The following is a 26688-nucleotide window of genomic DNA, read 5'->3' as shown; positions in this document are numbered from 1 at the left end:
TTCCAGCTCATAACCCTCCATGAAACACAAAATGGGTTTTTATTTTGATTTATTTTACTTTAAATTAAGCTTACTATAATATTTAGGTTGCTCCAAGAAAGCAAACATGCACATTTCTGCTGTCATATTGTCTGTCTTTCTTTTTGTTTCCATGGCAATGTGCTTGCGCTTGGTGTCAGCCCTGCTAGCTTTTCTCTTCTGACATCTCCCAGCTCTCCCCCCTCTCTGACGCTCTGATGATGAGGCGCTTTTAGATTTTCCCGTTAATAATGCATGTTTCTTATTCCCACTAGGCCTTCATTTTTCCCTTCTCTCTCTCTCTCTCTCTTTCTACCACATCATCCCCACTCTGCCTCTCCTGCTCTGGTTTGCTGATGTCAAGGTGCGTCCCTGTTCATTAACATCTCCCTGGTGTCCGTCGGGCTCGGTTCAATTTGTTTCAGTTCCGTCGTGGGTTATTAAATCCATTCGATTTCACTGGGTACATTTACTCTTTGAGGTAAACTTACTTAGGTCTAGTAACTAATTGTACAATCTTCTGTTTCCAAGGTAACGGGTTGTGACTTGGGCCACTGTTGGTTCTTCCGATCTCTCTCGCTCAGGGACAGCAGCTTCTCACCCGTGTCATCGCGTGGAGTACAAAGACCCCCCCCCCGCTCATTTTCTACATTACTAGATCAGTTCAAACGGCTCGACCTCGGCTCGTTAATGGCGACTCATATAATCCGCCGGTCTTTTTCCTCCGAGCTACCTACACTTGTAATGGCCTCACCTCTAAATGAGCCGCTGTTCTTTGTCTCATTTGTTTTGCTAATGTGAGATGAATGGAGAGACTCTCTGGAGATTATAATAATGCATTCACGGTCACGAAGGGAGGCCTGTTTGCTGAAGGTGGGGGGGGGGGGGGGGGGGCAGTTTAATTTGGGTGTGTGAGGTAAAAGTAATAAAAATGACTGGAGACATTTTGGTTATTGATTGAGGGTCCTTGTCTTCAGCAAGACACGTTCATTTACTGGGTATTCCCTGGAGAGCAAAGAGGTTGTGCCCATGTATTCATGTTGAGCTTCGTACGTGACACTGGCCTCTATTGATGAATGGATTCAAGTCGGTTAGCTTTGAGAACCTAATGTGTCCCCTTGTCCCAATTAGATTTTGTTGGCTGCAGCCAAGGACCCAATTAATGGCTGTGGTGTCCTTCTCTCTTTGTTGCAGGTTTGAACCACCTCCCGGATCCAGGCAGCTGCTTGGATTAAATCCTCACAGGTAAATCCGATGGTGCAAGTGATTATTATTTCTCTGCTTTACAACTGTGCCCATCATTTTGTCCTTGTTTTTTTGTTCTGTTAGCAAATCTCACTTTAACACCCAGTCCTCCTGCTGTTGTGTTTTTTGGTAGCGACTTTTGCTGATTGCTCTCCTGGCCATGTGCATTTGTCCCAGTGACTCAAGCGTTTAGTGTCATCTTGAGACAATTACTGCACTGTTTTCCATGCACTAAATGGCTGTACATTATACAGTGTGATTGGGATGTACCGAGGCATATCATCTGTTTTTCAAACCATGTCTGCACTTATAAGTTTGCATGGCTGAAAAGTGTTGAGGAGTGAGCTGGCAGTGAATCATTAAAACCATTTGCAGTCTTTGTGTCTGCAGGTCTTAACTCAGCGAAGTACAGCAGTTTGCTGCCTGTGGCAACCGCCCAGTGGTTGAAGTTTGGGTGTGTCGTTTAGGTATCAGGCTTGTTTTTTTCTTGCCTTGCGGCTGGGAAACAAACAGTACAATTAGTCAGGTGTACACATCAACTCACGAAAGGAAATGAAAGAATGTCAATGAGTGCGGTACCCGGCACTACCCAGCATGTATGCTATTAAACACACGTTTAATGAAGAAGATTGACATTAAACGTTTGCCCTGCGTACAGTACAAGGCAACACAGCAGCCTTCAGCATGTGGAAAACCCATAGTACATATTTTTAAGTAGAGCAGCAGCGCAGTATTACATAACACACCACTACAATGTTTCCAGCTCTCATTTTTATCACTTCTACCTCAAATAGTCCCTATGAGAGCACTCTACGATATTGCACTGATCTATAATTTTAACAGTGAGTCATTATAGCAGCAGTTTACTCAAGAGTAGAGTTGTTTGAATTGGGTTAGGTTGTGAAGGTGGATCTCCTCTCCTCACCCGGTCCTTTCCCCTCCTCCAGCTTCCTCTCGCCTCCTCCATCCATTCCGAGTAATCCTGATAAACAGATGGGCGTAGGAAAAATAAATAGGGGCATGCCAGCTTGTTGCGTTGCCATAATGTGTTGATCGGTCCCCTCCCCCGTTCCCATCCCATCATGCACTTGCACAATTTCCGCCTGATCTACCTCTGTCTCCACTGCCTCTCCTTTATCAATCTATCCTTGTAGCGTAAGACCTAACGGTGCTTTTATCAGTCCTTTGAATGGTGTCTTTCACCTTTTACAACTGTTCAAAATGTGGAATATTAATATAGCAGCAAAACACTTCTTGATATATAAAGATCAAGTGGAGTAATGACTACAGAGCAGAGTGGAGAACATCAAGAAGCAATCCGAATGCTGTAATCCCATATTTTGCACCTTTTTCACTTTGAAGCTGTGCAACAGGCCCCAAGATTAGTAACCTCAATATCCTTAATGGCTCATACACACAAACACTTTAATAAATGAACAGACAGAGAGACGTACATTAACTCATGCTAAAATAGACCCAGCCTTGTACCAAGGCCATGGGCCTCTATGTGCTCGACGTCGATACCTTTTACCTAGCAATAGCCCTCAGGAATACCAACGAGACTTGGCTGGATTTATGTGGCCATTGTGACACGGTATTAGAATGTGAAGGACTATTGATTTAGGGTCCTTTTTATATTCCCATGGTTTAGTTTTTGTGTATTACATATCACTGCTAAAAATCATCTAACACATACTCCACTTGCCATTGATTGTGAAGATACAAATTTGAATTCACAAGGGTAGAACAATTATGAATATAGTATTTTGGATTTGCTCAAGTCAGAGTGATCAGCCCTTATCTGGCAAGAGGATTTAAATAACATTCATTAAAAATACATTGAGGCAAGAAATGTTTTTACAACCATTTCTCAGTTTCTAAACGAATGCATGGCTATAGTTGGTTGGCAAATATGGGTCACCAGGTTCTGTATTCTAATTAAATGTTCACAGAATTGTACATTAATACACACCCACACACCCCCAGCATGGCTCTGTGCTGTGGCTGAGCCCACAGTTTTTGATGAGATGACCTTAGACAGGTGAGACATGTGCTCAAACACACACACCCACACACACAGACACCTAACCAAGCCCCATGCAGCCAACAAACCGGTCCATACGGCTGGAAAAATGTGATTGTCCAAATATCAAAAGCAGTCTAATTGGATGTCAATTAGGGCAAATTTTAATGGAAGCTATCAGTAATGGCTTTTGATTAGTTACACATGGATGGATACAGAGCTTTGTTTTTGAGCAATTATCATTTTTCAAAACCATTCCAGATTAATCTCTTGGTTTAATAAAACCACCATTTATATTAATTTGAATTCATATTAAACAGTGTTTTTCATTTTAGAAATACTTTACTTGATGGAGTGAGCATTTAAAAAAAAGGTATTGTTCCTATTTTACACCTTTTCAGGGAGAATCATTGTGTTGCCTGAATGCGCCTGGAGCAAAGATAATAGAATCCTATTCATGGGAATTCTCACATTTATGAAAAGGAAAAAGAGAGGGACACGAAATGACCACAAGATTCTTCTAAGGTTATTCATACGAGTGGTTTGAAGGGGCTGGGGGTTGCATAGCAACCCACTGCAGCAAGGTTACGGTATTTAAGGGAGCAGGACCCAGCAGATCTTTTACCAGGCATTCTCTCCTGTGTAGTGACATCACATAAATGAATACAAGAATCACTTTCACCACACTCTATACAGTAAGTCCTCTTGTTTTTCTGCAAGATAACGTTATGTTCCTTTTGTACCACAACACAAGCTTTACCTTAACTTTTATTGTACATAAAGCTAGTTCGGAACTTTTCTGAATGTCAAATTAGTCAAATGTAAGCATACATTATACATCAGTACCTGTACCAGACCCTAGATTTTAAAACCATTTAATATAATTTTTGCATTCACTTCTGCAGATACTGACCTGTGTTTTTTTTGGAATATATACTCTATACCCGCTTGGTCTGTGGCCATATCTTGGTGTCATCCTGCTTTTTCAGCGTTCTCCCAGTGGTAAACAACATGGAGACAATGGCCCCCATGGCCTGGTGGTGGCGTTGCGGATGTTGATGGGTGTGGGCATGCTGACTATCAGCACATCACAAAGCCTCAGAGAAAAGCAGGCGCTCTGGGATTCTGCGGATGTTGCTAGAAAATCTGACCCCCAGAAAGGGAAGGCCCTCTGTGTGTATGTGTGCACGTGCGAAAGAGGCCGAGATAGTTTGCACTGATTAGCTGGCCGTGTGTGCTGTGGTTTTTGGGGTCCATTGGGGACAAAGAGACTGTCCTTTCACTGCAAATGAAGTGGTGTTAGTGTAGTGAAAGGCCCTCTTAAAACAACTTCCCCCCCCGGAGAGCGGACGGCTTCCGATGAAGTCAGCAGTCGAATCTATCCACCTAAAGATCTTAAATGAAGCTGCTGGTTTCAATAATGACAGGGAAACCTGGCACAATTGCTTTGGAATAACAGTTATGCTGCTTACGATCTTTAATGATGAAGCATAAAACATAATCCATCGGTTAAAAGGAATCAAATGCATCCGTGGACATATTTGGGGCATTCTGTGTGTATTTCAATCAAAGTAAAAATACAACAATCATACATACCAGTGCGAGTGTTGCAAGCCTTATTTGATGTTGATGTCTTATTTTGATTTATACTCAAAGCTTCACTTTTATTCCTAGTCTCAGTTTTGAGCCTTTTTATAAAAACCCGACATGCTTGACTGTAGCTTGAGGGTGCTATTTTCCTATCGCGCATATAATCTTACTTTGAAAGGTAAGGAAGGTAACATTATCCAACTATTGTCTGCACCACAAATGCGCTTTTGTAAATAATACTTAAGTTAAAGAGGAACAGGTATTTAGGCAGATATATGTATATCAGAGGAATTTGTGGGGACCAAAAACAAAGCCAAAAACAACAACAACAACTAATGAATTAATGACCACTTATATTGATTTAAGTCACCCTCAGTCGTTCTGTGTAGTCTCTAAAAGAAACAGAATGTTGCCGGAACTATACAAGCACCCTTCTTTTCAAAAACGGGCTTTTTGGATTTTGGCAGTTTTAAAAGAAGCATTTATATTGCCCCCATAAAAGTGTAAAAGTCCACTCTCTCAGCATTGAAGCGGCAGTTATAGTGGCTTAGCATTCAGGCCGCAGCTTCCCCCCGTGTGTTTGTGGGGACCCTCATGGCTCACAGCTCCTATCCCAGTGACCTGAGATACACAGACTCTCCGGAGGCCATTGCATTGCAGAGGAGTCTGGGTAATGTGTATGTGTGCCGAATGTCTTCCCAAAGGAGGGAAATTTCTGCCTTCCAAAAAAAAAATCCTCGTCAGAGCGCAGGTCTTACTTTACAAACGGTCATTGTGGCATCAGTGGGATTTGTGTGTGTGCACCGAGCTACAGATAAAAAAAAAAAAAGAAGCATCCCCCTCATGTTCGGTTTGGGTGGAAGCGTTCTGACTCACTCTGTTGTCTTAGAAAAGCCCGTCATTGCCCGCCACCCTCCCTTCATCTGTCTAGTCAGACTGTCATGCCTCAGCGTGACTAAAGGCTGCGGAGTGACCAACTTAGCACATTGCTCCGGGGTTGGCAAACGGAGAGGCAGGAAGACTGTTGGGTCCACGTCAGCGCGCTTCACGCCGCTCTTTGTAGTTGGAGAATTGCTCGCTCTGGTTACATACTGAATTGCCAAGCTATTTAAAGTCCTTCTCATCTTTACAGAAGCCATCTAGTGAATGCTTTTTTAGAGAGAACAAATACTCGCCTGAGCTCACGAGCACAAATGGCTCAATGGACATGTTGGCTTCGACAGTTATTAGATAACCTGTCAAATGAGTCAGCATTTTAGCAAAGTGCCACATCAGTTTAAGGTAAGGAGTTGCAATATCCAAAGTGCAAGGCATTTGTGATACTGCAAAAATAGGTTTTAAAGAAAGAATCCAAATTTTGGCAATAATATAGCGCTGGATGAGAAGATCGGTGCCACTTTCAGACATTCAGCAAGCTTCTGACAGCAACGGGTTAGTGTAGCTAAGCACGAAGCATGCAAACAGAAGGAAACTATCCAAGGGAAACACTGAGACATCTTCTTACTTCCTAATATAAACACCTGCTATGTGCATCTGATTAGAAAGATATTGTTGGTTCTATTGCATGAATAAACACATTAACTATGTCGGACATAGTAAAACACACAGCATTTCTGTCAGTCAGTGTTTTAAGTCACTGCCATTATTTAAACAACCGAGAGTTTAATCCACAGTCATTCACTTTAAATATGGCCTCTCATATTTAGTTTTGCAGGCTCAGCTCTGCGCAACGAAAGAACGGCTGGAATAGATCCAGGTTACTGAAGGTCAATGTGGGATTCCATCCCAAAAAACGTAGCTGCTGTACGTCCGCACCACCAAGTAATGTTTTTATCAGTCCCTATGCAACGGCTGCGTGGCGACGTTTTATGGCGCTCCATTAATGAAGACTGTTTTATTGCACACACTCACTGTTGCAAAGCAGCCAGAGAATGTTCAAGAATAAGGGTTTGCCTTTCCGCGGCACAGTTAATTGGCTAGTCTGCCCTTATCTTCCACTGGAGCAGAAGTCCAGTGTCGCGGTGTGGGAAGCCATCTCAGCCACAGCACGGTGGAGCGTTATTGTAATTAATCCGAAGATGGCGATTACATTTGCATAATACCACATTCCCGTTTTCACAATTCAATTAGAATATTTAGGATGCATGGGCTGGTTTTATGGCATTGTGTTTCTCTCTTTCTCCGTCGTCTTCCCTCTCGATTAACTAGTGAGAGTAATATCCAATAGGACGTGTCGGCGTAATTAGGTGTGTCCTGGGGTTGTATTAGCTCACGCACACTGCCTAGCTCAGCTGGATATAATCTGACACATTATATCTGTGTATGTGTGTGTGTGTGTGTGTGTTCATAGCTCACCCTGTGACGTCGGACTTCCTCTCCAGCAGAGGAGAGACCTCTAACAGTGAGCTTGATAGTTTCACCTTCAAATGCCTCTGAAGACTTCTACCCTGTGTTTGTGTTTTGCCTTTGTGCAAAGATGCATGTATAATGAAGATGTCAGAATCGACTGAGCCATTTTACCTGACAGCAGCACATTGCTCCGCCTCAAAATCCATCTCAGCGCGCTGACAGGAGTCACTGGGACTCGACCGGCTCATGCAATAGAAATAGATGGGTTTCTGGCAGCTCATATAATGTGCAATCGTGTAGAAGGCAGAGACGTGCATTAAACACATTCTATGCACAGCAGCATCTTGATGATGAATTTACCAATAAATAATTGCCAGCTAATGCATAGGTGACAGAGGCTCACGCAATGCAAGACAAAGCACATGAAAAAGGGGGGAACAAACACAATTTTCTGCTCTCCATTCCACGACAACACTGTGCTACGTTTTGCAAGTGTGGCCGCTCACACAGTGTCTCTCATCTCTCTCTCTCATGGACCACGTGACAGAAGCCACCGCTTTTGGGCCTTCACTCACGTGTAGCTTGATAATGTGAGACACTTGACGAGAACGCGTCGACTAATGCGGTGGGATTTGCGCGGGAGCCACACTGCATGCAGCGATATATCTGCCGAGTCGTGATTGTTGCGGCAGGGAGCAGCTCACGTGGAACATTTTTACAGGCAAACACGTGGAAGATGTCAGTGTTGCACGGTTGATATTCCGGTCATCAGAGGAGGCTCCCTCATCTTGAGGACAGCTCTGACCAAATATCTCTACAAAGAATGCCTAAACAAGTCTGGGTCCTATCTGTACAACACTGTAGGATACTTGTTGAAGTTCCAAATACTGAGTAGAAGGTTGTTTGGACTTTTTCTCCTGCCAAAGTCTCTCTCCGTTGGCAGCATGGCGGGCGATCCAGCAGACGAGCCACTTGTGATTTGTGACTTACAAACGCTAGTTTGAACGAGGAGCTCGCAAAGTAAACCTTCCATTGTGGGTCAGACTAAATATCCTGCGGGTACCCAAATTTTTCATTTTTATGGACTGATCTTATATACATTGGACGCTCTGAGACTGATTCTGTATACGAAATATATCTAATGAATCCAACCTAAACATTGTTTTATTAGCACATGTAGTAATCCTTTTTTTCTCTATATCTCTCTGTAGTGTGCATCCAGACTGCGTCATTGTGCTGAAGGGTTCGCGCTGTTGAATCTGGACAAACGCGAGCATGGACAGGAACAGGAAGCGGGTGCCTGGCTTCGCAGCCGTGCTATTGATACTCTTGAGTCACATGACCTCGGCACTGGAGGTGCCTCTTGATCGTAAGTAGTGTCCCCACCACATCAAATTTCACATTCAATGTAAATCCCACAATGTTAAATTCCGAATACTTTGTTTTTAACCAACTATTCTGCTGCATTAACACTTGAATCAAGCTTGATGGAGAACCGCAATGATTCACTCAATTGCGTAATGAATCGTACAGCTTCTATAAGCCACTGAACGGGTTTTAGAAAGTCTGTAAATTGAGCTGCAGTTTACTGATTCTTTTATTTTTCATGCAGTCACATTAGCATGTTTTTGTTCTTATATGTAATCTTTAAGAACTCACTTATTTAGATCACACATCCTGTGTGACATCATTATGTCTTCAACTACTTTACTTGCATTTGTTGTACTCCGCCCTGTGAATCTCAAGCAAACTTCAGGCAGTCTCAATAAAATGTGTTGAAAGTACTTGAATGTGCAACTGTCTCACCTGCCTTACTCCTTGCAACAACTAACACCTTTCCTCAATATTCTATCACTGCGGTACGGCGTGTCTCGCTGGCCAAAAAGCTAAAGTACTGGAAGGATGTAAGTTGTTTTAAGAAAGCTGCTGTGACTTTTAGTGTTGAGTTCTTGCGCTTCAAACTTAACATCCGTGTGTGTGTGTGTGTGTGTGTGTGTGTGTCCTAGCAATGTTAGATGTGCATGCGGTTATCTCAGCGCTGTTACTGTGTGAAGTGACCTGCTTGTTTTTGGTCAGATCACGGACTGGTAAGCAACCTCAAAATGGTCTTGCACCCAACAGCGTGACTGCTTCTTGCATGTTGCTCGCAAATGCCTGACGCTGTAATTCGGGCGCGCTGCGATTATGTTTCACTCCGTGTGTCTAAACAATTATTTTCACGTTTCTCCAGTGCCCCAACCCCCCACCATAACGCTACAGTCCCCGAAGGATTACATCTTTGATCCGCGGGAGAACATTGTCATTCACTGTGAGGCCAAGGGGAAGCCTCATCCCAGGTGAGACCATCACTCATCCCGTCCCCCTTGATGCTTGTTTACCCGTCCCGGATCGCAAGCCGCGCCGGCGCATTTTCCCCGGGTGCTCTTCCTGTTCCCAGTGTGATGGAGAGCTTCGGCAATTAAGAGCAAACATATATTCACTTTCATGGTTCCTCTCTGTGAAAATATAGATTGGTTTCTGAGGGCAGCTTCAATCCGCAGCAGCGTGGAAATATAAAAATCGACATGGCAACTGTTGTCATAGAAACCACTTCAGAAACACACCTTGCACACAGTTTGGAATTCCCAACTGCCCCTCGCCCAGACTCCCTGCTACAAGTATGCAGGGATAGACCATAATGCAGCTGTTGGATGAACATGCTAAAGCACTGGAATTGCCTCGGTTTACGGTTTCCTCATGGCACCTAACCTCAAAGATCAAGTGATCGTTATTGTATTTTTTTTTATTCTAGCTTTTTGTGGACGAGAAACGGGACCCACTTTGAGGTCGAGAAAGATTCCAAAGTCCTGATGAAGCCCGGTTCAGGAACTCTTGTCATTGACATCAGCGGGGAAAAGGCTGAGGCCTATGAGGGAACGTACCAGTGCACGGCCCACAATGAGCACGGCACCGCTGTATCCAACAGCATCGTCATCAGACAGTCCAGTAAGGCTTGTGACTTTATCATTTCAATCAACTTTGATTCCTAGTATTCAGCTTCCACCCAACACTGTTCTGCAAAAATGATCCATGATATTATGTGTCGAGCTAGCGAATGGGAAACCCTCCAGCAGCGTCTTTGTTTGATGTTTGTGTGACTCGCAGGGTCCCCCTTGTGGTCGAAGGAGAGAAATGAGGCGATCGCGGTCCAAATCGGGGGGTCCCTGGTGCTGAAGTGCCGACCCCCTGCGGGGCTGCCCCCACCGGTCATCTTCTGGATGGATAACAGTGCGTCATTTCCATACCTGCGTTTATAGACACTTAAGAATCTCACATTGAATGGAACAGATCAAGGCGATGTACACGTGTACGTGCAGTTCTGAGTCCAACACTCTTTGCGTTCCCATTTTTCAGATTTCCAGAGGCTACCGCTGGATCAACGCGTGTCCCAGGCTCTGAATGGAGACTTGTACTTTTCCAATGTTCTTCCAGAAGACACCAGGAGCGACTACATCTGCTATGCTCGCTTCCCTCACACACAAACCATCCAGCAGAAACAGCCCATCTCAGTCACCGTGCTGGACAGTAAGACTTTGAATTCATTCAATTTTACCAAATAATCGGAATATAAATTCATAGTTATTAGATTGTCCCTATGGAAGTTGTTAAATAAAATAAAAACCATCAAGAACAGTCCCTTTTATTTCACATTCACATTTTTCAACACATTGTGATCAGATATTGAGTTACTCCAGCTTCAAATCAACGTGTTGCTAGTGCAGAACTGCATTATTTTCAGAAGCTAATGCATTGGTTTAAACACATTTCCTGTTTTTTTTCTAGTTATGCATGCTTTTGATGTTCTGTTATGTTTCAGTGCAAACAATGAATGAGACACTGGCTTCTTTATACAATTTCACTGATTTCTATATTGGTGAGTGCAGCTGGTTTAATCCCATTCGGCCCCTTCAGTGTGAACCTGACCCTGCCTCTTCTCCCAGACTTAACCTTACCCAACATACACACTCACCTCAACTTGGCCTCAACCCCCTCCTCTGTGACTTGCAAACTATTCCTCTCATTTCTATTGGTTTCTTTTGGAGCTTCCTAAAATGAAGGATCTAAAGATAATCACAAATGCATTGACTGTAGGGCCGATGCAAAAAACAGTAATGATCCATGATTGCCTCTGTATGTAGATTTGAACCTAAAAGCAAGCTTCAAAGCTTGCATAACATTACATGCTAGCTGCATCTTCCCTGAAATCCCCAATACACTTGGGACTGATCTAACAATCTGCTACGTCAAACAAACCCTGAATGATTGTCCAAGATGGCCACTCATGAAGCATGATATTAATGTTCTTAAGTAGCTTTGCTCTTCATCCACCATATTTCTGCAAAGGAATGTTGATGATAGCAACATCCACCAGTTAAAACTGCATTAGGGCTGTATACTGGGCTATGGGCTTAAATCAGACACCCAAGTGTAGCCATGGCAACAATTGGATGGCTACTCCTCAATGGGGATTCTTCCTCTTTGAAGTTGTTATACAGTATGTGAACAGACTGTAAGAACACTCACTCATTTTCTATACCAAAAATGGGAACATTTCTGGGTGGAAAATGAAAAACTCACAGCAAAGGGAGTAAAATCTTAAATTTTACAATAAAAATCAGCTAATCGCTGTCTGCTTCTGATTCAAACGTGTCCTCGTGTTTTCAGATAGCCCAGATGGGGAACGTCGTCCCCGATTCATGATGCCTCAGGGCACCACCAGCACCAAGATGGTTCTGAGGGGGGAGACTCTGGAGCTGGAGTGCATTGCTGATGGCTTGTAAGTAGGCTGTATCAATAATAAACACAGAGACGAAATGCACCCTCGTATGTACCGTACCATGTGCTTTATGAAAAGCTCTCATGGCATTCATATGAAAAAGGTGGTATACAAAGTATTTGACAGCACCGTTCACTTCTCTGACAGACCCACTCCAGAGATCTCGTGGCAGAAGGATGGAGGGGAGCTGCCGAGCAGCAGGATGTCTTTTTATAACTATAAGAAAACGCTCAAGGTTTCTGATGTGAATGAAGCTGATGGTGGCGACTACCGCTGTACAGCCACAAACAACCTGGGCACGGTGCACCACATCATCCAGGTCACTGTCAAAGGTACCCCGGATTTGTTAAGGGTTCAAATGTGTATAAATGATCTACAAAAACAAAAAAATAGTTATGTCACTACAGCAAGAGTAATATGAAAATGTCAGTCACAACTGCTAAGTTTGACATGTGTATAGATTTTATTACCACAACGTTTTTAAATTCTGTCACAAATGTTGCTGTGTCTCTTTGGTTTTCGTCATCCACAGCGGCTCCTTTCTGGGTCAGCGCACCCAGGAACCTGATCCTCGCCCCGAACGAGACCGGCATCCTGACTTGTCGAGTTGATGGAAAACCCAAACCTTTGATCACCTGGTTGGTCAATGGTGTATCCCTACAGAGTGAGTGAAATGAGTCCAATGATTGACTACGCCACGTTTATGCACAGTTAAATCCTGACAGTGAATGAATGAACATGTAGATTTGCAGATTTTCTTTGTCGACACAGTTTACCATCTGATTGCACTGGAATCGCCGCATGATTACTCACACAAAATTGTGTAACCATGTTGTTTTCTGTCTTTTGCCGCTTTAAAGACGCTCCGGAGGACCACACTCGGAAGGTGGATGACGACACTGTGATTCTTAGCAACGTGCAATCCGGGTCTAGTGCTGTCTACCAGTGTAATGCATCCAATGAATTTGGTTACCTGATGGCAAATGCTTTCGTCAACGTGCTTGGTGAGTTTTAGTTTTTTAGGGAAATTTATATATAAGAAGTAATCAGAATTTCTTTCATGTCAAGTGTGTAAGAGGGGGAAATGCTGATTTGGATAATGTTGTGTTACTTTTCACAGCCGAGCCACCGAGGGTGCTTACTCCACCTAACAGAGTATACCAGGTCATCACCAACAGGCCTGCGTTACTTCATTGTGCCTCATTTGGCTCACCAATACCAGCTATCACATGGTAAGGTGACCTCAGGTGACTTTCATTTTGAAAAAGTTTGCAAAAAAAAAAAAAAAAGTTGTTCAAAAGTGGGATGGTCAATTAAGAATTTTAACATTTGAAAAGGAAATATTAGCTAAATCAAAGGCTAATACACACATGTATGGGTAGCGCCACAGATGTTGTTGTATCAAAAACGTAAACCCAATTTTTGCGGCTTCCGTGCAGGTTCAAAGACAGCCAGACCAGCGTCAAGAATGGTGACCCTTACGTGATCCATGACAACGGCACATTGGAGATCAATGTGGCCCAGCCAATAAACAGTGGAAAGTACACCTGCATTGCCACCAACAACTTTGGGATCAAGGAGAACCACGTGTACCTAGAAGTAAAAGGTCAGATATGGAGAAGCCAGATATATTGTGCATCTTATTAAAATGAGGTAACGTGACTGACTATCAAGCTGTATCAGTTGTAAACATTAGCTCTTCACCTCTTCCTAATCACCCAGAGCCCACTCGAATCCTCAAGCAGCCGGAGTACAAGGTGGTACAGAGAGGAATGAGCGCCGTGTTCGAGTGTAGAGTCAAGCACGACCCATCCCTCATCCCCACCATGACCTGGCTCAAAGACAACCGAGAGCTGCCTGACGGAAGGTACCAGGGCTCATTACACATTTTTAAGATTCAGTTGCACCATGGAATAAAAAGAAAAAAACAAGAATCTTATCATTTCTCTGCAACTACTCTGTCGTCAGGTTTGAGGTGAATATGGAGAGTCTGACCATCAAAGACGTGACAGAGGAAGACGAAGGCACCTACACCTGCATCATGAACACCACCCTGGACCAGGACTCGGCCAGTGCCATGCTGACCGTCGTAGGTACGTTCAAAGTGCATCCAAAAGGTTACCCAATGCTCTCAATGACAATGTTGTTTACTCAAGACCAGGGCAACGTAATATATATTGGTCCCTTTTTTCTTCTTTTCTGATCATGATTCCTAAAGAAGCAAAAAATAAATCTTTATTAAAGTGCACCAAAATCTTTTTAACCACTTTTAAATTTCAGCAGCAATCCAATTTACTGTCACACTAAACGCAACCCTTTTTCCCTGCTTTTCTGCCGTTTTAATATCTGTCACTAATATGTAATGCGTTTTTTTGTCCTCTACTCTTGCTGCCTGCTTTCTCAGAGGCTACTCCTCCTCCAGCTATTGTCTACGGTAAACAATGTCCACAGATTTGGATATGGTACCTTTAATAATCTTCACCCAACCACAAGTTCTGTTTCCATTTCACCTCAATGCTCCTCTATTTTGTTTGTTCCTATTTTTTCTTTTCATCCTTTTTCTCTCTCTCTTTACAGAAGTTACACTATTTAAAATGTATATAGCTTCAAAATTAAAAAGTTTAATTTCATTGTGAAATCCCTGACATTTGAAAGAAACACCACTCAGGTGTTTTCGCCTCACCTGCCTGATAAGGTGTTGCAGATTAGAATTGATTGCACAGGTCTAGTAAATCTAGTAAAGTGAAAACACCTGTGTGTGTGGTCTTAAATTGTTTAATGTTTAAATAAAAGAAATACTGCACCTTTTTGATGCAATAATAAGCCATGTTTTCTTTAACAAATACAACATGGCTCAATTTTATTGAATGAAGATTGTAATATTTACTGAACAAATAATTAGATGCCCACAATTCAAGTCTTATTTTAATCCATGGGAATAAACTCAGAATAAACTCCTGTCCCAAAGTGAATTAAACGTGGTCCTCGGGTTCATTGTTGGCTTTACAGAGAAACCCGACCCTCCAACTGATCTGGAACTGACTGACCAGACAGAGAGGAGCGTTCATCTCACCTGGATCCCCGGAGACGAACACAACAGTCCCACAGAGAGTAGGAAAAGTCTCTCAAACTACACCACAATTTCCCTTGAAATGAGTAGTTACTGTTTTCTGTTGTCCAGTTTGTTCTGATATAGTTATTTTTCTGGAAGCAGTAACCATGTCTTTTTGTGAAGGAATAAAAAAAGACAAACAATAAGACAACATGGCTAAATTCACAGAATATAATGAATAATGAGGAAGAAATAAAGTTCTCATTTTAGGCAGTGTCCACATATTCAATATTTCTTCTCAAATCTTTCCCAGAGTTCTTGATCCAATACGAGGATCTGCTCCACCAGCCAGGAGTTTGGATCAACCTCACGGAGGCTTCCGGTACGAGCACCACGGCGCAGTTAAACCTCTCTCCTTACGTCTACTACTCCTTCAGAGTCCTGGCCATGAATCACGTCGGCTACAGCCAGCCAAGCCAGCCCTCGAGCCAATACAGGACCAACCCTGCAGGTGATTGTCATGGTCACTTTGGTTTCTGATTAAACGTACGACAACATTAAAAATGTCCAAACTAATTGCCTTTTATTAAACTATTTTGGTTTTTACTAGCTCCCGATGAAAATCCATCCGATGTTCAGTGTTTAGGAACAATGCCGGGCGACTTGGCCATCTCGTGGACAGTAAGCCGTGCTTTTAGGCGGTCGATGTTGGTTGTGTGCAAAGCCTTTTTTAACAAACACAATCGTCTTCTGCGCAGCCGTTGACAGGATTTCAGGCCAACGGGCCCAGTCTGGAGTACAAAGTGCTTTGGAGGCAGAAGGACACGGGTGAGGATTGGTCCTGGCAGAATGTGGGCAACGCGTCGCAGTTTGTTGTGTCCGGAGGTCCCGTTTACGTGCCCTACGAGGTCATGGTTCAAGCTCTGAATGATTACGGCAGCGGCCCCGAGCCTGAAGTAGTGAGCGGACACTCTGGAGGAGACCGTGAGTGGAATTGATGAAAGATTGAAAATAAAGCAGTGAAAGTTCTCAGATATTCATGTTTCTGATCTCATTGTGAAAATATTCTTCTTTAAAACTTAATATAACTTTAAAGTTCACATAGCTACATAGTTTTGACTATTGACTGTGACCCCCTTTTTTGTTAGATGTGTGTACTTGTTTAGTTTGAAGTCCATTCATGTGACTTTTCGATAATTGTCTTGAGAACGATTCCTTAAAATATTACTCCTTTGTCACATCTCTGCAGTGCCTTTATCTGCTCCAGATAGTGTGCACGTCATGGTTCACAACAGCACACTTGCCGAAGTGCACTGGGAGCCCGTTTCTTTCCCCTCAGTGAGAGGAAAACTAGAGGGATACAAGGTATATGTCTTTGGTTGTTTGTGATGCCACAGCCTTTCCCCTCAAATGAGTTTATTGGGAAACAACGCCTGCGCGCAAGGAAAATCATTTCGTATTCATTTTTGTATCACATTGAGCCACTTTCCAAACCCCCACATTTCAGCGCACAGAAGCACAGCCTATTTATTCACTACACAAGGTGACCGCTGCTTTTTTTAATTATCCAATGAGATGGAGGCACATATTGGCCAGCCCCTTAGGATGCCACACCCCTCTCACAGATATTTCAAAATACATACCAGGTTAAATGAAAGAACATAAGAAGTCAATTAAACATGTAGCACTCTGTGATTTATTTTGGCATGTATGTGATTCGGCTACAGCTTCCTCTGAGGCTGTGTCTACTCCTCATTGGATAATTGACTAGGAGGCGGCCATTATGCAGTGTGTGTATATAAAGGCAAGGCTCTCCTTTAATCTGTAAAAGGTGTGTGTGTGTGTTGCAATGTGGAGGGTGGGGTGGCAAAAGCGCCTCAGCGTTCAGAGCGCATGGTTCCTGCCCAAGTGTCCGTAGCGGTTACATTCTAAAACACGCAAGCCTTAACATGTTTTAGCGTGCAGACAGACGTTTCATGAAGCAGCATTTAGTAAATCAGTAGCTCATTCTCATGTAAGAGGGATTTATTTTCAGATGGTGACCTACTTTCTAGACAAACTGGTACTTGTTACAATATGACAAGAATAATCTACCAACCGAACTGAGACACTGAACGGTATTCTCCATTAGTCCTTCATTACTGCTGCTCTGTAAAACCATAAAATCAAAATCTAATATTTAAAACGGCACGGAGCAAGATTGAGCAACAAATAAAATCTGTAACACACGTAAGCCATACAGTCAAAGTGAGTCCCTAGAAGGCATTTCAAAGAAAGATACTGAATCTGAACCTCCGTTATGCCTCCTTGCGTTGAGGTAAACAATGAAGAAATAAAATAAGGATTGTGCTTGTATAGGAACTAACTGGGTTCACTGCTTTCTTCAGGTGTACTACCGACGTGAGAGTGGCTTGCACGAAACCGAGGAGGACGCAGAGCAGCGGGAACTGGTTTTGACTTTCAGTGGGAATCGTAGCGAGGGACGTCTGCCGGGCCTCCAGCCTTACAGCACCTACAACCTCACCATTAGAGTCCTTAATAACAAAGGAGAAGGACCTCCTAGTCCCAGCAAGACGTTTACGACACCTGAGGGAGGTGTGTGTGGCCACCGATGGCTGAAAGTTTATTCTGCAGGCCTCATCATGCATGTGGCTGCTTTATTTTCTTGATAGTTGGATGTTTCTTCTAGTTTTCTGACTCCTCTTGCAAGTAAAATAATATATAAGACTTTGACAAAACCTGACATTTGATACATAGTAGTAGATACAAAACTAACAATGTTTGTGAGGAATGGCACTATTAGTTCTACTTCTGTGACCATAGTTAAAATGTACTTGCACTCTAGCGACTGCTGTAGCAAACCCGTAGAATACCATGGCAACGACCTGGAACATCTTAGCAACTTTCTACACCCCTGAAATCTCACAGACCACCCTGAAACAGCTTGGAAACAAAGCCTGTTTCCTGCAAAGCCACCATCTTATTCACTAATATAACATATAAATGCTGAGTCTCATTATCGGTTCCGTGCAACATCCAAGTTCTGACTATTCTGGCTCTGTTTTCAGTCCCGGGGCCTCCTTCTTTTCTGAATGCCATAAACCCTAGTTTAGACACTCTAACCCTGCAATGGGGCCCTCCAACGAACAACAATGGACGGCTCGCTGGGTACACACTGAAATATCAACCAGGTAGGCTTACCAGGCAGCCCGAAACAGCGTCTGCGTGACGGACAGCTGTGCATTCCTAACTTGAACTTCTTCTCCTTTCAAAACACTATCTGCAGTCAACAACACTAACGAACTGGGGCCAGTCAAGGTCATGACCTTCCTCGCCAACGAGACTACCATTACCCTGGGCAACCTGAACTCCAGCATGCTTTACAAGTTTTACTTGAGCGCAAAGACAATCAAGGGCTCTGGCCCGATCATCACCGAGGAGGCCTTCACAGTCATGGACACGAGTAAGCCATTTCCCTTCATCCGTCATGCATTGTAGGCACAGTGGGAGGAAAAAGGTCAAAGTCCTGTGTCTGTGGGATTTAAGGTACACGTCAAGGAGTACGTGGTTCAGAATCCAAGTGCCCTAAACAAACGAGGGATTCCTTTTTGAGGTTAAACGCACAACCACGAGGTCCTACTGCCTTCCACACCTTATGTCCCCTTCGATCTCTCTCTCTTTTTCCTTCTCTCTGAAGCTCGTTCTCAGCCCACTGTAGAGACGAGTAAAGGTAACCCAATTTCTCCACTGGAAGCTCCCGCATGTTTATTCATATCACGTGATATGATTTAAAAGCAGAAAAAAAGAGCTAAGCGTAGAATTTAGTCTGTAGATTGATTTTCCCCTCCACGTTACCAAGGTAGCATGTCTAAAAAGGTGTGAAAGGGAATACATGTAAACAAACTTCCATGACATCTGCCAACAAACCATATAAAGTTGCACTGCAACATAACTTAAAGTTACAGTGAGGAGCTTTTAACTGTATGAAACTGAATTTAATTACATAAATGCATTTTTTTCTACCAGTTCCATCAGGAACTTTTTTTTTATTAATCAGGTTCTCAGGAACAGCCAAAAATCCAAAGTTAAAGTTCCTCTTGGTAGCTTTAAAATACTGTATTTTTCGAGGTTTCGTGCCTGTGGTCTTTACCCCTCATTTTGCCCTCAAATATTTTCGCTAGAAGTCGAATGCATGATGCTTGTGAACGTTTGAGTCCAGTACTAACAAAAGCCTTATGTATCTGCTGATGCTTTAAACGGATGGGTTGTCTATAACGATAACAGACATTTGATTGAGATAATATGCATGTTGCAGTGCGATGATTTCAGTTTGCATTTCCCCTCAAACTCCGGGTTAAAATACGTCGCAGCATGTTTTTACTCTGCATGTCAGTAGCAACTGCCCCGCAGTTCACTGTATGCTGTCTACTGTGTTGTCTCACTATTTTCCGTGTTCTTTCAGGCCCTACAGAGCCCCCTCACCCAACCTCCCCCATCACTCAGTCTCCGCATCCCCCGTTTCACAAGGGTACAAGCACTCCCTGTATCCTCGTACACCTCCCACATAATCGTCTGCAAAAAATGGTCCATCTCTGCAAAACAGTCCATCAAGTATTCATTCGATTAATAGGAGAAAACCTTTTTGTTTAAGTATTTCCTGTGGGATTTCTGTCCGATAACACTAACAAGAATTAATGAAAGTCCTCGCTGAGATGGCCATTTTTTTGCAAGTATATAACCGACCGGCTTCTACGAAACTGCTTCACGGTTATTTGGTCATTCAACAATAATTTTATTGAAAAGTAGTTGTCAGATGTATGGGATTTCAAATCTAACCCTATATATTAAAATCAAACATGGATCTACTTTTCATTCTTGAATTTAGGTTACAATGAGCTGATTTTTACCTACTTTACCTACTACATACAGGGGTAATGTGAGATATTCATTGTTTGGTGGTTTATTTCTACGGACCTATACCTGTAAGCTCCATCACTAGGTTTCATTTTACAGAACTTTGTCAAAATGTGTACATTTTAGGAATGAAAGCTATTTGTTTTTCCCTCTCTTGTGTGCTCAGTGCCGCCCGTAGGCCCTGCGTTTGGCAAAGTTAACACGTCCATGTTGGAGGATGGTGCAGTGATCAGTTGGGAATACTTTGGACACCATAAGAATGTATATGTGGAGTATATTGTAGAAAACAGTAAGGCTTCGTCTTGTATTCCCTGTCATCTAAAAAAAAAAACGAGTGTGTGAATTGATTGAATTGTTTAAAACTCAATCAAAGCGATCTTTAAAAATTCAACCCTCATAACAGATGTCTAAATGCCATCATTCAAATAATTATTCTTCCCAAAGGTTTTGTGTATCTAATACCTCTAAATCCGCTCCACCAATTCCAGGTAAAGAGGACTGGAAACAGGAGTTGGTAAACGGTTCACACTGGCATATGATAAAAGGTTTAAAGCCGGGGACGTCCTATAAGGTGCGTGTGGTAGCTAGAGACCCGGCTGACCCGGCGGTCCACAGCACAGACGAAGTGTTGGTCGCGGTGCCAGGTGAGGCGGCATGCCTCAGGACAGATAAATATGTGGATCATGTTTGTCTCGTTGTCCCATTGCACTTCTGTTAAAACACCGTCTTATTATCAGACATCCAATGCTACGTTAAGACGTTAATGTATGGTAGATAGTTTGCTAGTTAGAGTACAAGCATGTCCGCAGTCGCCATCAAATCGGTTCTGATGCATGCCCCTTAAATATCATTACTAAGATGTCCATTATTTAAGTTTTCTGTTCCTTACCAGCCATTGCATATTAACATTTCTCTCATGTTCTGTGTTTACAGCCTTTTAATTTCAGTTCATCTCAGTGTTGCTCACCATCAAGAAAGATTTCTCCTTTTTAGCAGCCTGGATATGGACTGACCGTTATGCTTACTGCTTGTTGCTGTCTCTCCCTCCTGTGTGTGTGTGTGTGTGTAGCTGTAGCCAACCGGCAGGTAGACATTGCCACCCAGGGCTGGTTTATTGGCCTGATGTGTGCCATCGCTCTCCTCATCTTGGTCCTTCTCATAGTGTGCTTTATCAAGAGGAACAAGGGGGGAAAATATCCAGGTGATGCACACAAAGTCTTTTCATTCACGTGGCTGGTTGGATATTTGAATATAATTTTGTTTTTTCAAATGTGTAATCTGACAGTGAAAGAGAAAGAAGATGCCCATCAAGACCCAGAGATCCAGCCTATGAAGGAGGATGATGGCACATTTGGAGAGTACAGGTGAGCGATGGATAAGAAAACTTAAACTGCATTTAAAATCCACAGATTAGAGCTCAATTTTGGATTCATTGTGTCCCATATTGACAGCTTGTATGTAGAACATGTTAGAAGGTTGCAGAGAGACTCTCTCCACCAGACTTCATTAACAAACACTCCGTAGAGACAGGGCATAAATAAGCACTACTCTTGATTCTTTTAGAATCAACTAGAAATAACATTAATATACAAACAATTGTACAATGCATACAAATCTATTTCAACAAGTTTTGTTTGCTAACCATTCTTAAAATGATTTACCAATTTTCTTTATTAGAAATTCTATTATAGTGAGTTTTATTTATTATTATTTTTTTCACATTTTCACATTTTTCTTTTATGATTTATGGCTCTATGAAGAAAAGTACTTGCTCTGACTGAAACGTATTTCTAACGTTTCGTGGATGACACCGTGCTTCAAATGTCCCCATACGCATGCTGCTGTCCGGTCTGTGCATACAAGAAAAGACGCTCATTTGTGGTCCGTGAATTGCTTTTCATGTGTGCTTCCATTCTTATCTTTTTGACGGGTTTAGGTCTATGGAGAGGTAAGACGAGATGTCGCTGAAACCAGCATGCAATTCTATAAAACCCCTCCGGCCACGTTGCTCTGTTGAGATGAACTAAAAGCGAGGAGAAAGCACATCAACTGATTGGGTGTAGTTTGGCATCATACTCACTGGCATAGTCCCAACCATGGCCACAGTCCCAACCTTAACACTGAGATTTAACATGAAATACGACGTCTTCTTTTCTCAAATGCATTGCACTTGCTTGGTATTAACTGAAATAGGACAGAAGTCTTTATCTCTGGAAAAAGCATTTTTGATTATGCATGTAAATTGAAAGCATACTTGGTTGAATTTGTTACAGATATTGTATTAAAAGGTAAAGTAGTGCAAGAGACTGAAAACGCACGCATTTTCCAACTCTTTAGCAGTGTTCACCAACCCTGAATTAACAGCACTCAAGAGTAAAACATTACTAACCCATCATGCAACTAAATTAAATGCTATAGATGTAGCTGAGCTGCTTCACTGTACAAGTCCTACAAAGTCATGATTTAGGCATCCCATGGTACCCCTGAATCCTAATAACCCCTTAAATTAAGTCGTTTTCTACATGTTTACGCCAACTTGGTGTTGCTCTACCATTACGTTTGTACCAAATTGTGTACACAACAGTAATGTCTTCTGTCACATATAGTACATGTGGCATTTGTGCAGTGGAAAAGCCAGATTACTCCTTTTAAACTTAAACTGATGCTTGAATAAAAGCCTGTCCTGTGTGACATGAGGGTTATTGACCACTGCAGAAAAATAATTCCAACATTTTATCCACCTTAATTAGTTTCTCAGTAACGTTCCTTCCAACCATTTTCTTCCGGCCCTCTGTAGTGACACAGAGGACCACAAGCCGCTCAAGGGCAGCCGGACGCCGTCCAACGGGACGGTGCGCCGCGATGAAAGCGATGACAGCCTGGTGGACTACGGGGAGGGCGGGGACGGGCAGTTCAACGAGGACGGCTCCTTCATCGGCCAGTACAGCGGCAAGAAAGAGAAGGACACCCACGAAGGCAACGAGAGTTCGGAGGCCCCGTCGCCCGTCAACGCCATGAACTCGTTTGTCTAAACGAAAGGGGCCCATTGGGCCCGGCTGCGACGGTTGCTACGCCCCCCACCCCCTCCCCCGTGTCACCCTGGCAAGTGTGACCATCTCTGTGGTGACAGTTGCTAAGGTGACATGGCGGTCGTCGTGGGCACCTTACTTCTACCACGGCGGCTGTCACTCTGGTGGCACCTCCCCATGGCTACCTGTCAGTCACCAAGACCGCTGACACGCCCTCATCTCCACACCCGCAGGCCCCTGTCCCACTGTGACCTCTTCTTATGTGCACACAGTCAACGTGGCAAAGACACCCCCCCCCCCCCGCCTCCCCCCATAACCATTGAAGGAAAGTGTGATCCAAAGGGTGTGAAGAAGAGGGAAGGAGAGAGGAAAGCAATATAGAAAAACAGAAGGAATGTACCAGAGATTTTTAACACTCAGACTGAGCAGGTGTGTGTGTGTGTGTGTGTGCGCACGTGTGTGTGTGTGTGTGTGTGTGTGTGTGTGTGTGTGTGTGTGTGTGTGTGTGTGCGCGTGTGTGTGTGAGCGTGTGTTAGTGCCATTTGATCTCCTTTCAAACATACTAAACATGATGTATCCAAATATATATTTTATCCAAGTACAGTATGTGACCCGCAAATATGCATTGAATCGCCTTCATAAACATCTGCATGGAGTAAATCATGATTCTATAAAGCATTTGACCAACTTGGTGTTGCAGAGGTTAGCTGTGTGTTCAGACTGTATTTGGTGCACGCCTACTAGCAACTGGGTTTTATTTTTTTTTCAGTCAGTGTTAAATGGCGTATGATATATAGAGGAAAATAGTCTTTGGAAGAGATGCTGCTGTAAAATGTGTGACTCAAAATAGAGGCGAGCATGTCTTATTGATAGAAATGACTTATTTGTTCATATGTAATACAATAAGAAGCTCTATCTCAAGGTGGTGGTTATCCCTTTGTAGTCATTGGAACCCTCAAAACACTATGAACCAACAAGCAAGAACTCCCACACTTATTCCAATCCGCCTGATTATAGCTACAGGTTTTCTCAAGCTCTTCCTGCTACTGAGCACCAACTGAACACAAGTGGGGCTGTGATTGACCCGGTGTCATTATCAAGTGCTTCCAACCCTGAATCCCCGTCACTGTACAGGCTTTTTTCTTAAGGCCAAACATTGTCTCCAATGCCTCTCCTGTAATGGCAGAAAGAAAGACGATTGCATATAATAAGTGTACCCCGAACAGCGTTAATTGTCACACACTTTAGTTTCTGGATGTTAAGATTTTGGTGATTAAGAACCTCTCAGCACAGTTTCTAGTGCCTTCCGAAGTGAACAGTGACTTAGATCCACAGTTTGCATCCCTCTTCATACACCGGACAGACCTGGGATCAGTGCAGTTAGTAAAAGTTCATGGTTAGTTTGCATATACAACCCCATATTACTCAAAAGACAACTGGGAAAAATGTGTTCAATAGGGCGCATTAAAGCTTTATCTTTTGTGACCTCATTTCGTGAAGCATCCACGTGAGATTGCTAACTTAAAACGGCCTATTTGAGTCTCACTTTGGGGTCCACACAGGTGTGAAAGCTATTTCAAAAACAAATTCACGCTTATCGACTGGCATTAGCTGTGAGGACTAATTTTCAACTGTGTATTGTTATGGCCTTGTTGACAATCATACACCCAGTTATCATCATCCGTAGGGTATTCAAACACACCGCCACATCAAAGCATACTGCAAGCGAGGAAAGCAAATGCGTGGAAAAGCTCAGTGCATGGACACGTTATGTATTCATGTCAAACATTCTCCTCCCTAACGTTCATCTTGAGGTGGAGCCCGTGCGCCAGCAGCACTAAACTACTGCCAACCTACTCGCCAGGTAACTGCCATGGGGAGCCAGACTCAACATCTGGCCTGGACTGCTGCAGTTAGAACGAGACTTTCTGTCACTGGTAGCACTTAGAAATGAAAGGGGTCGGAAAATGGCGTAATGATACTGAATGTGGAAACCAGTGGGTCTGTTTATGTGAATGAAAATAAAGCTTGTTTCACTGCAAATGGTAAACACACTGGTGACTTTGGTTTATGCATTTAACCTGATATCTGTATGTTGTCTCGTTTAGAGCGCAGCACTCAGTGAGTTTTTTTTAATTTTTATTCCTGTAAATGAATGAAGCTTGTGTGTGAATGTCTGGGTGCACAAGTGTGTGTGTGTGCGTGTGTGCGCGCGCGGCACATGCATGCTACCATGATAGAGCGTGCGTGATGTGTAACATCGCTTTTCCATGGATAAGTCATTCATTCGGATGTGTGTCTTCTCTCAACGGGAGAGACAAGAGCTTTTTTTTTTTTTTTCAGAAAACATTTCCACGTCTTTAGGTTCATCATAACTTGCATCAAGTTTTTACGTTGCGATGTGACACCTTTCCACATGTAGATATTTTTGTTGTATTTTGTAAATAACGACTTGACTTGAGAGCAGATTTCTTCGAAGTCAGAGGGGAGAGCTTGACCTCAATTTGCCCCACTGCATTATGGGGTAGGAGTGTGTTGCGTGGGATGACACTCTTTACGGTTTTCACTCTTTAATTTGCTGTGAACTTTTGTTTTCTTGAACTTGTCAGGTGAATTTGCTAGCTCAAATGTTTAGCCTATCAGGTATCGGAGATTATTTGAATTGTGAGTGAGCTCTTGTGACACCGGTATCGTTTCCCTCTCTGTTAGTTCATGCACCTTTTCTGTATTTTTTTTTTTTTTAATAAAAAAGCCACACACTTAAACAGGATGTCATTTAAAACACATCTGTGCCACTAGTTCACAACTAGGCCTGGCGTCTGAACGCAGGACGCTGCAACGCTGTTGTCCCAAAATAGACATCCGATGAAACTGACACATCCTTTTTAAGAGTGGACGCCTAAAAAATCCCAAATAAAGCGTAATCTGGAGCATACAGGGGGGGGGGAGGGCCAAGCATGGACGGATACGCAGACTGGCATTTTAGAGTGTGAATTCCCTTGAAACAATGTTCTAGTGACTGGTGAACAGTAGAATATACAGTATGATATAATATGACATTCTGGTTAATGTTGAAGCTAAATGAGAAGCATGAACGGCTGTTGAAATGGTTTACTCTACATTATGATATTGCAAAAATATTTTGTATTTCAAAGGAAGTTTAAAAAAAATGAAATAAATGTTGGTTTCAGGATTTCCAATCTGTTCTGGTTTTTTTTCTTCAGCACACTACACTCGATTTGACATGCAAAGTTGTGTGCATTTAGCGCCACCTAGTGTATGGAAATGGCATTCGTTATCTGTAGAAATCCCGCACAATAATAAAGCACTAAAATGTAATCCGCGCGGGATTAACATACATCTGGTCTATTTGCGCATGTGTGGCGTTTTCTTTTATTCTCATACTGGAATATATGTATATATTTTTTCGAAAGGACAACCAGTGAAAATATACCATTTAACTGCTATGATGCAGACACAAAAATAATTTATCAAATGGTCACTATGCTCTGAATAGTAAGTGGATAAAGAGTTGACTACATTTAAAATGTCACAGATAACAATATGTGTATATAGTAAACAATAGAGGTATTTTGTGCCAGTGCAAAAGTGGAGTAATTATCCAGTAACTTCAACCATTTTTGATGATTAA

At 42.8% G+C, this 26688-nt stretch overlaps 1 protein-coding gene across 16 annotated transcripts in view; it reads left to right on the top strand.

Annotated features, from left to right (window-relative positions):
* The window catches only part of nrcama (neuronal cell adhesion molecule a), a 40367-nt gene extending 14136 nt beyond the window's left edge, over positions 1-26231 (top strand). The window contains exons 2-33 of one of the 16 annotated variants that reach the window (XM_037461842.2): positions 1213-1263; positions 8437-8594; positions 9112-9129; positions 9456-9561; positions 10017-10210; positions 10370-10492; positions 10619-10789; positions 11930-12041; positions 12189-12373; positions 12574-12705; positions 12902-13045; positions 13162-13273; positions 13481-13647; positions 13764-13908; positions 14010-14134; positions 14446-14475; positions 15051-15152; positions 15407-15604; positions 15704-15774; positions 15852-16077; positions 16343-16458; positions 17481-17688; positions 18162-18284; positions 18380-18556; positions 18791-18823; positions 19556-19621; positions 20174-20296; positions 20496-20651; positions 21077-21208; positions 21293-21371; positions 21944-21955; positions 22805-26231. In XM_037461842.2, the coding sequence (XP_037317739.1) occupies positions 8501-8594; positions 9112-9129; positions 9456-9561; positions 10017-10210; positions 10370-10492; positions 10619-10789; positions 11930-12041; positions 12189-12373; positions 12574-12705; positions 12902-13045; positions 13162-13273; positions 13481-13647; positions 13764-13908; positions 14010-14134; positions 14446-14475; positions 15051-15152; positions 15407-15604; positions 15704-15774; positions 15852-16077; positions 16343-16458; positions 17481-17688; positions 18162-18284; positions 18380-18556; positions 18791-18823; positions 19556-19621; positions 20174-20296; positions 20496-20651; positions 21077-21208; positions 21293-21371; positions 21944-21955; positions 22805-23039 (3915 nt within the window). In that variant the 5' untranslated portion in view covers positions 1213-1263; positions 8437-8500 and the 3' untranslated portion in view covers positions 23040-26231. Of the gene's footprint in view, positions 1-1212; positions 1264-8436; positions 8595-9111; positions 9130-9455; positions 9562-10016; positions 10211-10369; positions 10493-10618; positions 10790-11929; positions 12042-12188; positions 12374-12573; positions 12706-12901; positions 13046-13161; positions 13274-13480; positions 13648-13763; positions 13909-14009; positions 14135-14445; positions 14476-15050; positions 15153-15406; positions 15605-15703; positions 15775-15851; positions 16078-16342; positions 16459-17480; positions 17689-18161; positions 18285-18379; positions 18557-18790; positions 18824-19555; positions 20297-20495; positions 20652-21076; positions 21209-21292; positions 21372-21943; positions 21956-22804 lie in introns of those variants that run through there. The other 15 variants (XM_037461843.2, XM_037461845.2, XM_037461846.2 and 12 more) reach the window with 15 other exon arrangements.
* The last annotated feature ends 457 nt before the right edge of the window (positions 26232-26688 follow it).

The sequence above is a fragment of the Pungitius pungitius genome, chromosome 2, assembly GCF_949316345.1.
Source record: "Pungitius pungitius chromosome 2, fPunPun2.1, whole genome shotgun sequence".
Lineage (NCBI taxonomy): Eukaryota > Metazoa > Chordata > Actinopteri > Perciformes > Gasterosteidae > Pungitius > Pungitius pungitius.
This window is presented reverse-complemented; position numbering and strand designations above follow the sequence as displayed.